Source organism: Monodon monoceros, unplaced genomic scaffold (assembly GCF_005190385.1).
Source record: "Monodon monoceros isolate NGI ecotype Baffin Bay Population unplaced genomic scaffold, NGI_Narwhal_1 Super_Scaffold_3, whole genome shotgun sequence".
NCBI classification, from domain to species: Eukaryota; Metazoa; Chordata; class Mammalia; order Artiodactyla; family Monodontidae; genus Monodon; species Monodon monoceros.
The window spans coordinates 17,395,221-17,409,419 of record NW_021703780.1 but is presented as its reverse complement, the minus strand read 5'-3'; the positions used below and the strand labels follow the sequence as shown (position 1 = coordinate 17,409,419).

General features: G+C 37.9%; 1 protein-coding gene across 5 annotated transcripts in view; it reads right to left on the bottom strand.

The window, feature by feature from the left end:
• CDKAL1 (CDK5 regulatory subunit associated protein 1 like 1) overlaps positions 1 to 14,199 on the bottom strand; it is a 649,567-nt gene that overhangs the window by 223,275 nt on the left and 412,093 nt on the right. For all 5 annotated transcript variants that reach the window (XM_029243200.1, XM_029243201.1, XM_029243202.1 and 2 more), the window contains one exon: positions 8,729 to 8,874. In XM_029243200.1, the coding sequence (XP_029099033.1) occupies positions 8,729 to 8,874 (146 nt within the window). The remainder of the gene's footprint in view (positions 1 to 8,728; positions 8,875 to 14,199) is intronic.

Here is a 14,199-nt window from a genome sequence, read left to right as displayed (position 1 = left end):
TACACCTAACAAGTGCTTAACATATATTCTATAACCAATTAATAATAGTTGAATAAATGCAAGACTCTGGCTCCTTTGGAATTAATTCACAGTGATGTTTTTTGGTCTTATTTCCAGAATTTAAATTGGTCAGATTTTAATAATCTGAGATTCAAACTTTAAAAACAATTGTGGCTTACATTATCTAGTCTTTTCCCCACTGTTTGCTGCTGACTTAAGTTTTGGTACCTTCTGAGTAGCACTGCAAAGTCTAGTAGAACAGTCAAAATTACATGCACTATACATGCTCCCTTGATTTGTTGTTGTTTCTGTTAAGAATGGAAGGTCCTGGATAGAATAATGAGGACTCAGTGAATGCCCATCAGAGGATGATGACACGGATGAGAAAGGGGAGGCAAGAATGACCAATAACTGGTTCTCTCTCCTTATGAGCAGCAAGTGAGAAAATGATCAGTGCTAAGAACTGCGGCTGTTTATGAGCAGGATTTTGAGCTGTATATTTAATATACTTGGCTCTAGGGAAAAGGATAACTAGGAGGTAGAAATGAAGTTTCTCACAAAGTTTTTACAACAAGCAGGTTATGTAGGATGATAGCTCTGCAACACATAACCATTAGTACAGCATTTTATTTACTTATATACACACTTCATGAAGAACGTACAGCTTATAGTTAAAGATGTTGTTACAGGTAAGGCACTCATTACTTCTATTGAAGGTTTCCTCCATGTGGTCGCATTCAAACAACTTATCACCCCCTTAACCCAGTGACTCCACCTGGATGGGGAGTAAAAGCTAAAAAGGGCATACTGACTATAGAAAGAGGTATTAAATTTTTAAGAGAAAGCATGTAAAATTTTAAAATTTCTCTTTAAAAGTATAGTACAATTTTTAATTGGAGAATTATCATTATCCCTAATGTTTCTAAAAATTATCCTACCTGAAAAAGCTAGATGCCATGACAGCAACAAATAAAGTTTGGAGGACCACAGGCTGGAGCCTGAATCTGAATCTGCCAGTTACTAGCACAGTAACTTGGGGCAAGTCTCTTAACTATGTGCCTTAATTTCTTCACCTGGAGAATGGGGGTAATAATATTTCCTATCTCGTGTGTGCCACGGTGAGAATTACATGAGTTAACCCCTATAATTTGCACATTACTTTCGACACATTATATGCTCAATAAATGTTGTCTAATAAGTATTGTTAGCTATTAGCCAGCAGGGGTCCACAGAACACTGAATCTCTAAGAAAGCAGAGTACTATGTTCCACTAAAGGGAATATATCAGTTTCTCTGCAAACATCAGGGGATTTTCTTGCCTATGAAAAGAGAACTTTAATTAAAGCAGACTGAGAAGTACTACTCTAAGCCTTAACGTTATTGGTTCCAGAGTAAGTGCGATTCTTCAACAAATACACATCATCCCTGCTTCTTGTTCTTGTGCCCCTGGTTGCCATGTACACAGCGCAACCATATGGAGGTGAAGGGGGACAAACCAAGCACTGTGCTAGGAACCGAGGATGCGGCCATCAACCAAGGACCAGGAAGACTTGTTCTCACATTAGCCATGACTACAACTCAGTAGCTTTTGAACACTTATAGTATTTGGTAAAGAAAGTAATCTAACAATACTTTTTATTTTCTCATACAACCCAGAGCACCTAGCCCCACGTCTGCTTATAGGAGGCAACTCCAGTTGGCATTTGACCCTTACCATTTTCATTTCCCTAGAACTGCAACATCCCTTGGCTTCCACGGTGTTATTTCCTTCTGGGTCTCCTCCTACACTGGCTTGATTGTGCCTTTTCAGCCTCTGTCACAGGATCCTTTTTCCTTTTCCACCACTCAAGTATTGATGTCCCCTGGACTTCTGTTCTTGGCCTGTTTTCTTTCTTTTGGATGATCTCATCACCCACAGCTTCCTCTACTCCTCAAATGCTGATGACTGGCAAGTATTTCTCTCCAGACCCTCATCTCCCTCCTGGGCTCTTGACCCATATTTTCTATAGCCTGCAGGAGCAGTTCTGGATTGCCTACAAAGGCCTTTCAGATTCAATATGTCTAAAACCAAAGCCATTATCTTTTCCACCCAAATTCCTCCTTCTTCTCATTTCCTTATCTTGGTTAACTACATCTTCTTCTACTATGTCTTGAGATAAGATACCAAGGAGCCATCCTTGACACTCATGCCTACCTTCCTCATCTTCCCTTCTGAGCACACACTGTAAATTTTTATCTTCTCAGTATCTGTTGAGTCCACCTTATTGTCTCCACCCCTAGAGCAACATGCCTTAGATTAGAACAACAATAGAGTACTGGCTCAGCAATAACATGGCCTGAGTTTTCATCAAGGTTCTGTCACTAACTGCATGACCATGGGGAAATTACTTAACATCTTTGGGCCTTAAAAATTAAATAAGCTAGTATATGCAATGCCTTCATAGCAGTATTTGGCACAAAAGTAAAACTCAAAAATATTAGTTATTGGTTTTATTACTATTAGCATGTTAAGTAGTATTGATATTGATATTGTTACTGTTCCATTCGCTGGGCACAAAACAGATAAATGAAAAAGTGAGTCATTTAATTAACAGGTATTATTAGAATGGGCTGGAAGATTGTTACACAGTAGAAACTGAGGATCTAGTCCTATTATGCATTAAGTCGCTATGGGATTTCAACAAGTCTTTTTAACCATGTGAACACTGACCTTCACTCTATAAAGTGCAGATTAAAAATATCTAACCTAGATACTTGCTAAGGTTTTTGTGACAACATCCTGACAATATGTGAGCCCTGTGGAATAAAAGAAGCACTCTGAAAGGAAAAATGCTTACTATTAGAATATGGCTTGACAGACTCTAATGTTTACAACAAAACGTTGACGTAGAGAAAACATACAAAGGATTAAGGGAAGGGAGCGTCTCAGTTCCTAGAAGGAATAACACAATCATATTACAAAAGGAGGTGGAAAGAGGTGAGTGGTGATGATTCTTCTCTCTGAACCAGGCTAGAAGGACAACAGAAAGCTAAATCAATAGAAAATTTAATTACCTTCAAACCAATTAATCAAATTTGGGGTAATCCCCAAATAATACGGTATTTAAGCACATGATGTCAAAATCTTCCAAATATAAATATAATACCATGTTCAAAAAGTAAATGATTTTCTACTAGATAACTGTTCAAATGATATGTATTCATTCTCTTGAAAAAATTTATAAGTAGCAAGGGAGAGAAGGGAAAAGAACAGAACTTCACTACCTCAGAAAGAAATATGACAAAAGATAAAAGGATGAACAAGACCCTAGGGACTCCAAAAATAACAACCTAGTTAAAGATATTAAGAATGATGAAAAAGAGCCAGAAAACATCTTTGAGGGAAGTGTTTTGCCTAAATTATTTTGGAGGTGGTTATTCAGCAAACAGAAACACACCTGGGAATGCATCTGGAAGAAAACTTAATTATTGAATCCTTGTTGAATCATTCTGTTTTTTTTTTTTTTTTTTGCAATTTTCTTTTCTTCTATTCTGACAAATATTGCTATTTACGTTTCCAAGCCACTAGGAATAAAACTAGACAGAGGGGGAAAATAAACAGAATAAAATACAAGTTTAATGTAATTTGCCTTTTATCAGATTGTGCTCCAGTATGGACACACGGATGACAGGGACTAATGAAAGGAAGAAAAAGAACTCAGGATATTAATGAGTGAGCACGACTTTTTTGCAGATAGATTGGAAAAGTAGGGAAAAGGACAGGCTGGATGATACGAGAAAACTGTGACTCAGAGAAATCATCCTGCCAGATTGACCCCAGCTTCATGCCCTTGTGCCCCTTCACTGTCTGAGCGTACAGTAGAGAGGTCAGAGGACAGAACTTTCTCTGCAAAGCTGCCACTTCCCCTCTAGTTTGTTTTCCCCACAAAAAGATTCCCCTTTACCCCTGAGTACTCATTAGTTATTGGTTGTGGCATTTCACTTGGAAATCTCTGGGTATAGTAAACTTAGGGGTGTGTGAATGGATATCACAGGGCTAGAAGGGTTAGTATGGGAAACAAGACAAATTAATCCAGAAGTGCACAGGACACTGACAAATGATAACGGTAAATTCTGAGATAGATAACACCATGGAATTAAAAGTCAACACAGGGCTTCCCTGGTGGCGCAGTGGTTGAGAGTCCGCCTCCCGATGCAGGGGACGTGGGTTCGTGCCCCAGTCCGGGAGGATCCCACATGCTGCGGAGCGGCTGGGCCCGTGAGCCATGGCCGCTGAGCCTGTGCGTCCGGAGCCTGTGCTCCGCAATGGGAGAGGCCACAACAGTGAGAGGCCCGCGTACCACAAAAAAATAAAAAAGGCAACACAAAGACGCTAACGTTAGTACGGTGCAAGTTACTTTAGATCCATGCAACTTGCAAGGAAAACAAGCTGGTCATTAATTCATTCAAATTTTATTTACTGAGTGAGGGAGAAGAACCTTGTCTCCCAAGTTTAAGGTCTAGTTAACATAAATCAAAAGTCCACTGGACTTTTAACAAAATAATTTGTGTAAACGGTTAGGTCTTTTAATTCATAAACCATTTCTTTTTTTTTTTTTTTTTTGCGGTACGTGGGCCTCTCACTGTTGTGGCCTCTCCCGCTGCGGAGCACAGGCTCCGGACGCGCAGGCTCAGCAGCCATGGCTCACGGGCCCAGCCGCTCCGCGGAATGTGGGATCTTCCCGGACCGGGGCACGAACCCGTGTCCCCTGCATCGGCAGGCGAACTCTCAACCACTGCGCCACCAGGGAAGCCCCAACCATTTCATTTCTTAAAACTTATCTATCAATAGGACATTCTTGCATATTTCTTTCACGCTTTCAGGTGTGAATCTGAGGACTGATTCTTTTACTTAGCATTAGAACATATTCTTGAGAAAAGAACTCTGCATATTGTCATTTTTAAAAAATATATGTGAATATACAGTTTATGTCGGGGAGTGACTGTGTAAATTCAACGCCGCTCAAATGGGGTAGGACCCAATTAAAGTTTATGTCCAAGGCCCCAAGGTCCTGGGAACCCTAATTACATCCTTGCCATATATCCCAGTGAAAAATCCTCTCGTTGGGAAGTAAGTCTTTAAAATTACACAAGAAAATAAAAATAAATGATTCAAGTTTTCTACTTTTTAAAATCTCAGTATTATGTTAAAAAGACAACAGAGAAACCAGTAAAGTGACAGGTAATGAAAACAGTAAAATTTAAGAGGTATTTATTAAAAATTATACAAACACAAATCTCTCTCAAACCAGAATCGCATCTCTTGCTTTGTTCTATGTAGTTTTCTTCCATATCCATATAAATCCCATTACATATTTCAAGAAATCATCTTATCCATTTAAATAAAAACATCAAAGGACTTAGTTAATTTTCCAACAGGATTAATAAATTTGAATAGAACAATTTCAGTCATATGATTGTCTGCTCATGACCAGCGGTTTTAAATTAGTATATTAAGTAATTTAGACACTTTTCTTTGTAAAGGTTGCCTGATTTAGTACATTCCCATATGCCTCCACACGTGCTAACACTACCAGGTTATCTTCAATCTAGCTGCCATTATGGGAGTAGCTGCCAACTTTCAACCAACTGAAGAGAATCATGAATCAGCTTCACGTTGGCTCATATGTAAACTTCTACTGCTCCCAGCTAAAACAGGGGCCAATTTCAACTGTAAAGAAAATTAATTAAAAAGATTTCACCTCCACTGTTTGAGAAACATGGCACCACGAACACCACTGAACTAACAGCTTAAAAGCATGCAGCTTTATGTAAAATCCCATAGTGTGGATTTCAGTCTTAAATGCTGTAGGTTGTTTTAAAGATTGGATTTTTTGAGGAAACAGATCAGGAAATGCCTCGTCCCTAAATTCATAACATGAATATTTGAGAAGCCTCACACTGCTGGAGAAAAAAAATAAATAAATGAGACTCTTGTTTGTTAAAGGTTCACTACAAAAAAGACTTCAAAGGCTTCAGAGGAAAAAAGATGCAAATGAAAAGGGCCACATTTATACTCCTTCTAAAAAACAGGAGTGAGCACCAGACACACCATTTTAAGTGAGAGCCATTGTATGAATTTAGTGTTAGGCATAAACTAGGGCAATGTGGTAATATCAGACCCTCTTTCTAAGAATGACAATACTGTATTAAATTTTAATAAACACTGAACAAAACAATTTTATGCTGGATCAGTTATCCGGACTAGTGGCTCTATAGAAACCCCTGAAACTTTGGTGTTTCCAAGAATCATGAATCTATTTGGCATAAAGCTATGCTAGTTTTTATAGGGAAAAGTAAGCAAATGTCAGAGCAGAAGAGTGCTTAAAATATTTCATTTATTTCTAAATGTCCATCATAGTTGGAAATTATTCACTGGATAGATGAACTTCCCTGAGAGGACAGGAAAACTTTTCCACTAGAGAGTAAAGTTAGATTATAGAGCCCTTACAAGATTGAGGCTATACTATTCTTTACAAGCAACAGGACAGATGGGACAAAACATACAATTTTTTGGTTCTGATGAACTCTCTAAAATTATATATAGTACAGAGTTAATTTTTTAAAAATCACCTGGAGATGCTAACTGGCTAGACTCATATTCTCCAATCCCAGTGAGTCACAGCACTTGAAACTGAAATTGTGGATGGATGGGTGGGATAGGTTGTCTTCTCCAGGCATCTCTAATTTCCTCTCCAGGGATCTCTGATATTTCCAGTGCTGGAAATACTGGAGATCCCTAGGTAGGTTCTGGAGTCTTCCACACAGTTGGGATAGTTCTAGAAAAGTCACATGGATGCCACAGTGTAATTCAGAATCCAAAGAAAGAATAATGAGCTTAGTACTATTTTCTAATACTTTGATGGGATCATCTTTTGACCCCTATTTAGCTCATGGATGCTGTTGAAACTGTTCAAAATGCAACAGATTTAAAAGGTCCATCTTTGGAGTAACATAAAAGGCTAAAACTTGTTGGGAAATTGTTGCCCAGTTAAGTAGCCACATTAATTTCCCAAACAACTGAGTCAGCACTCACCCAAATGGAGGTAAAAGGAGCTGTTGATTCCTTAACCTTGCTGAATCACATTAACACAACTATTTGGAAAGTGTTCTAGTCCATTCTGCACAACAGGCTGCATGTCTACACTCGGCAAAATCTTGCGCAACAGGTATGGACTGTGTGCATTATTTGCTACTACTCTAGTAAGCAAAAGGCAAGAAATTTCACAGGTGTAACCAGTTATCTGCAATTCTGAAAACATGCTATTCACCAGCACCAGCGTGCCCAAAAGGACTCTCTTACATCAGACAAGTTTACCTATAATAAGCTAGAATAAATGCAAAGGAGGGATACAGGCCAACAACAGACGTCTAATGTAAAAATCCTTATTCTTTAGCCTTGCTCTCAGTTCTGTTCAAGATCAGGAAGTATTAGAGATCCATCATTATTCTGTTTTCAACTTTGAAAGTTGTATATACTTAACGATTATAATATCTTAGAATAGATATATTTTCTATTCCCTGATTTGAATATTCGAACAATTAGCTCTATTTGCTTGAATGCACACCAAGTGTCTTTATTTCTGGTAGTTAGGATAATCAAGAAATGCCTGGAGGTGAAAAAAAAAATTAGACACGTAAAGGGAAGATGAGGAAGGAAGGAGAAAGTAAACAAAAGAAGAAAAAGATTTTTAAAAGATCTGTATGTAGTCAGGATAAGTGACTAATTGAAGGTGGAAAAAATAATTGCTTACAATTTGTATAAAGCAATTATATCCACGTAGTACTTGATACAAAGGTACATAATTATAAACAAGAAGATGGAAATAAAGAGTTGTATTTTAATTTAGAAAAACAACAGAGGAAAAGATTATGGGAAAAAATTATGGAAAGTAGAAAGACCCAGGCCACAAATATGCCAAGATAAATGACACAGCCCCAGTGGGGAGAACAGTGCCCCAGACGAGAATGTTCTGTATGACCTTGGCCAGCATTATTTCCTGCCTTTTATAATCACAAAAGGCATTCAACGTTTGGTGATGATGAGAAGTAGGATTTTGAAGAATATAATTATAGGCTGCAAGTGTTTTCTGTGGAAGCAAAATTACCATTCATGTCTGAGATTGTGTAAATGTGCCTTAATTTTGGTCAATGGCAATTTGAACTTTTTAAAAAAACAGAATCCCAAAATCTCCTTATAAATCCCATTCTGCAAGAAAACCACAAGGATAAGTGTGTAAAAGCAAAGACATTCCCAGATACTCTTCAAAAAAATGGTATCTCAGAGAAAATTATCTCTTTTGTAGTGACATGATTTGACCTACCTCCACGTCAAAATCAGTTGACAACTTCCAAAAGCCACATTAAAGGAGATTTAAGCAGAGCACAGCTAAAGCAGTTTTCATCTACTAGGTCAGGTACAGAAATGATCACAATGTACATTACCTTAGCAAGACTGGCAACCCTACACAAATCAATGGGGTGCGATGCACAGATGGAAGGTGGATAAAACTGAGGGGCAAGAAGAAACCACATCAAGGGTGTCTAAGGAAAACTTAAAGGCTTTGAAAGCTTCCAAAGTCCCACCTCTCTCTGGTACCTTTAATTGTGGCGACCATAAGTGCATTTTTGCCACATGCTTTTAAAAGAAAAAAGGAGATGGTTATTTCTTAAATGCTAACAGACTTACTTGTCTTTCAGAAAATCCACTACTCTTTTGAAGTCAGCCACACAGTATTCTCTTTTCATTTCCATGAGCACAGTGTCAGAGGCAGACTGGACTGGTATGTGCAGAAAGGCATAGACTCGGGGGTGATTAAGGATTTTTGCCATTTCCTTGAAAAAGATGGAAGGAGAAAACAATCACTGTAACAAAGCAGAGAATGGTTTCCCTCAGATCAATTCTCACGAGTACAAGCAAATACACACAACTGAAAACGGACCAATCTTCTAGGCTCCCCGAGTGAAAGTCCACTGGCATCACTCTAGGGTGACATCTGGGAATTAAACATGACTTTCGGAGGATTTCACAGAAGTGTTATTTCCTCACGGTCATTGCCTCTCTTAGGTGACGAAACAGACATAAAGTCATGTAATGCCTAGAGAGTAAAAAAGATTTTTGCATACTTCAAAATAAACACCACTCCTCCCTTCCCTCAAAGCAGTGTTATATTCTGCCCTGTTACATTAGCAGCAGAAGCAGCAACATTTAAGGCAAATGGTCAAAGTTGTAGAATCCTGTATACTTGAATAAAGTTCCCAAATTTAGGGCAAGTCAACATTTTTTTTTTTTTTTTTAACGCTGAAGGAGAAAAAGAAATCTGTTAACTCACCTGTTTCTTTTTTAGCTAGTTAGCAAACACTTATTTTTGAGTATCTACTATGCAAAAGGCAGAGTATCAGGCAATGAAGCCAACCAGTTCACCAATGGTCACCTACTGCTATCTACCTTTAAGCTGCAGAGTTCCAAAGAAGAGAAATAAAGAAAGAGCAGAAAGAAGAATCTGTCTTGCAAAGTTAAAGAGAGCAAGTTTAAGTGAAACAAATTAGGAAATTCAGAGATTGTTCTAAATTCCTCCAAGGGTACAAAGTGGGTAGAAAAAAGAGTGGTAAAAGGAAAACGGTGGTAAGGAAACCATTTATGTGAGCAAAAAGAAAAATGTGACTAATTTATGGCCCATCAATGGGTTGGGGGAGAAGAAGGAAGGAGAAAAAGAGGGAGAGGGGAAAGGGGGGGAGAAGAGAGAGAACACTAAAGGTCCAATAGAGATAAAAATGTCAAGAAAGGAACTGCTCTTTAATAACTTGCATGTGTCCAGTGATTTTTAGTTTTCAGAGTACTGTACCATACTTTCACAAAGTACTGTACCATACTTTCACATCTGTCATCTCGTTTTATCATTAGAACAGTATTTTGAAGGATCTTATGGAGTCAAAGAGCCATCTAATTCCATACAGTCACCTCTCTTAGCTATTCAGGGCTCAGTCATGCATATGTATCACCCATACCCTTCATTCCTTCATTTTCTTTCCGTTGACTGTAATATTAGTATTTTGACCAAAGTGGAAGAATAGAGTGACAAACTCAAACTAACCATCTTCTTAGGAGCAGCTTAGTTGGTTTAAAAAATCCTTCTAAGAGATTCAAATAACCAAATGATACTACTCATGGATATCCTTTATTGACCTTCTCTTCCAGGAATTAATAGGGATATACCTTGTTATATATAGATTACTAAATTGGAACTGAAGTTCAAGAATTTCTTATTTAGCAGCAAAATAACTGGCTAACACATCATCTGAATATTTCCTTCACAAAAGTGTTCCTTTTCTTGGCTGGGTATTTAGTTAGAAGGCTCTTCATCTCCTTACTCAACACCTTCCATGTATAATAAGGCTGTGGGATACAGGGCAACATTTATCACTACCTACTCTACAATAAATATGTTGTCCTCCTGCTAGATTCTCTGTCTTTCAGGTTTTTCACACTTGAATATCAAGATTCTTGAACAGTGTGAGAAAAACAAATTATACAAAATATCTGTTTTCTAAAGGCGCAGGACTCAGCTTTAGTTAACTTTCAACATACATACTGTGGTAAAAAAAAATGACACCTTAACAAATAACACAATTTGTGAAATGAAATTTTATTCTCAATCTCTGTGCCTTGGTTTTCTCATCTGGAGAATGGAGACAATGGTAATACCCAGCTCACTGGGCTACCAGGCCGTTGTAAAAATAAAATAAGATAATCCAGTATGTGCTTATATGTTGGCTCTCAATACATAAATTATCTAACATTCTTCTTCCCTGGAGAGTGTTTATAAAGTTCATGGTAACACGTTTTCATACACATGAATGGGACTTTATCAATAAATAGAATAGCTTTTCAACAAGGCAGTTTCCTTACCTAGTAAGTGAAGGAGAGATAACTTGTACTGACTTGCAAAGTCTAAATTTGAAAGGGGTTCCCAGTAAACATGACCCAGGGCCAGAAAGGGTGCAGTTTCTGTTGGAAACGCTCAGGGTGGCCTTCTCCTATAAACAGGATACTGCACTAGATGAAGCACTGCCCTATTATAGTATGACAATTTTCAAATTAAAATGTTAATAGCAAACAAGTAGGATAAATTTGGTGGGTTTTTCCCCTTTGGCTCAAAATTAGATTTCCCGCTAGTAACCATCTTCAGCTTCATACTACAGACTTTGCAACTTTGTAATAGTAGGCACCAGAACACAAAATAAAAATAAACTTGCCCCTTATTTAAAGTCTGTATTTCTTCTACTAAAAGAATCACGACTTAACATAGATTAATGTACCCCAGAGAGACAAAGTACATATTTTTTCTTTTGTTTTTCCTTTGATCCCTCTTCTCAGCACTGTTGGTTAAGAGTAACCTTTGGGCTGCTTCCCCTTTCAAAATTCTTCTCTATTTTTAAGGTTCAGCTTAGAGTTACAGATTCTCTGGTGCAAGAGATGACTTCCTCCTCTGTGATTCCTCAGCAACCTGTTCCTGGTGTTACCAGAATATCTCCTTGGTTCTGCTTTGCAACATGGGTCATGCATCTCCAGATGGAAGATGGACAAGGGCTGCGATTATGTCTGACTCCTCTCTGGGTCTCTACAATGGCTAGGACTGTGCTGAGCACACCGCGAAACATATAAACGCAGATCTGGGTCAAAATACATCAAGATACAAAGAGAGAGATTTAAAATATAATTGCTATTTGATAGGAAGACAAATTTTCAATTAGCTCCATTTGGTTACCATTTATTTGGTAAATAAGCACATATTCAGGCAGGTAAACAAGCAGATAGCCTGTTTTAATTTTAGAACAGTGAAAAATTATATATGAATATGTAAGTAAATATATATCTAAGACAAGATCAGATTCTTTATAGGTAGCCCCACCATGGGTTATAATTCTAAAAGTCTGTTGGAGCCTTGGATTGGACTTACAATGTACATTCTTACGGAAATAATTTATAAATGGTGTGCCCAAGAACAGCAGCCATGAGCAACCCTAAGCTCAGAGCTGGGTAAGAGAGTCTGAGTAGACAGGCAAGTATGTGTGCAGACATGTGTGCACACAGGCCTGTGTAGGTCTGTGTGTGCATGCAGGCACATGTGTGTGTTTTAAGGAGCCCTGGTAGCAACTAGCATAGAAATAGTATCTACTTTAATATACGGTCATTTTTTATTTAAGGGTTGATGTTCCAAGGCTGCTTAAAATAGATGGTGACTATTTCATAGGTAAAGACCAGAGAATGTCTAACAGATCAACAAAACAGTATTTCTACCTGGTGTTTTCACATGGGGTTTTCCTATTACAAATTGGTGTTCATCTCACTATTTGTGATTTTTTAATGAACTTAAAAAGCAAAGAAAAAATAATGAATGAAGACAGGCTTAATTTTAAAAAGCAATTTATGTATGGTGCATTTTTAAAAGAAATGTTAAGTTTCACTTTTATTGCCCAGCAGTCATCAAATTAATCATCATATTCTACCTGGTTTTGAATATATATACTACCAGCTGAACAGTCACTCAGTGTATATTAATACTTGCATTCAGATGTCTCTGCATTCACAGTGAAAGCCCTCTCAGATTATAGCTTTGTTAGGAAGTATTGTATCTGCATACTTAAAATGCTAAACTTTACGTAACATCGCTATGTTTTTTTTTTTCAGCTAATCTAAGATATATGTTGAAGCAAGAAAATACCTCAAAAAAAAAAAAAGACAAACTATACCATTTACCCTTAGGCATGAAAAGATAGCTTATTTAACATATAATTCACATACCATACCATTCACTCATAGAATGTATGCAATTAAATGTTTTTTAGTATATTCACAAAATGGTGCAGTCTGCCTGGAAATTTCTTGTTTATCACTCAAAATTAAACTCCATTTGGGGTGGAACTTTCTGTGGCCCATACAACACTTAATTTCTTCATCCCCTGTTCTACTTTTGTAATTGATATACAATTCCATTCCAGTATTTATTGAAAACTGGTTAAGAAAAAGGACTCAGCAGTCTGACAGGCTTAGGTTCTACATTTAGTTATTTCATTTACTGCTCTTCATTGGGGACAAGTTATTTAAATGTCTCCGAATGTTCATTTTCTTCATTCATAAAATGACAATGTATCAGTAGGATGCATTAGGTTATGCTGTATAGCATACGATCTCAAAAATCTCAGTGGCTGAGCCCGTGCGCCACAACTACTGAAGCCCGCGCGCTTAAACTACTGATCCCGCGTGCTGCAACTACTGAAGCCCGTGCTCCGCAACAAAGAGAAGCCACTGCAATGAAAAGCCTGCACACCGCAAGGAAGAGTAGCCCCCGCTCGCGACAACTAGAGAAAGCCCGCGTGCAGCAACGAAGACTCAATGCAGCCAAGAATAAATTTAAAAATTAAAAAAAAAATCTCCGTGGCTTATAACAACAAAAATGTAATTCTTCTTCATGCTACATATCTTTCATGGACTGGCTAATAAAGCTTTGCTCAAGTTGTTTCCACTTGCAAACTGTGAATGTGGAAGAGGGGGAGGAAAAGAGAATCATTGGCTTAAACCTTCTTCCCACATTTCACTGGTTGTTGCAAGTCACACCCCTGCTCCTGAGCTTAACTAGGCAGATATTCTCACGCTCCCACGGAGAGGGAAAGCAGAATATTTGGTAAACGGTGATACGATCTACCATAGAGATAATAAAAATACCTGCACTGTGGAGGGAGGAGTCAGATGAGATACATAAAGCATCGATACTCAGTCGAGTCAGACACAAGTGAGTGCTTCCCCATCCAAGGAGGCAGTTGTGTTTACATGTTTGTTTATAAAATGCAAAGGAGGTTACTGCGTTCTTTGCATCCCCATCCCAGAAACACAGTTTTCTGTTTAATAAATACTTGTTTGGCTGCATCATTTCACATACCAAGCAACCATAACTAGAGCAGTGAAATCACCAGAACATTGTTTCGACTCTGTACCGCGTGATGTGCAAAATGAAAGTTAGCATCATTTGGGATAATCAGACCATAAACAAGTAAGAGTTAAATATTTCTAAATAAATCTTTAATATCTGCCTTCCCATTGGGTTCTTTAATTATTTACGTCATATTTGGGAGAAGCCAATACAATTTGTCTGAGTTGAA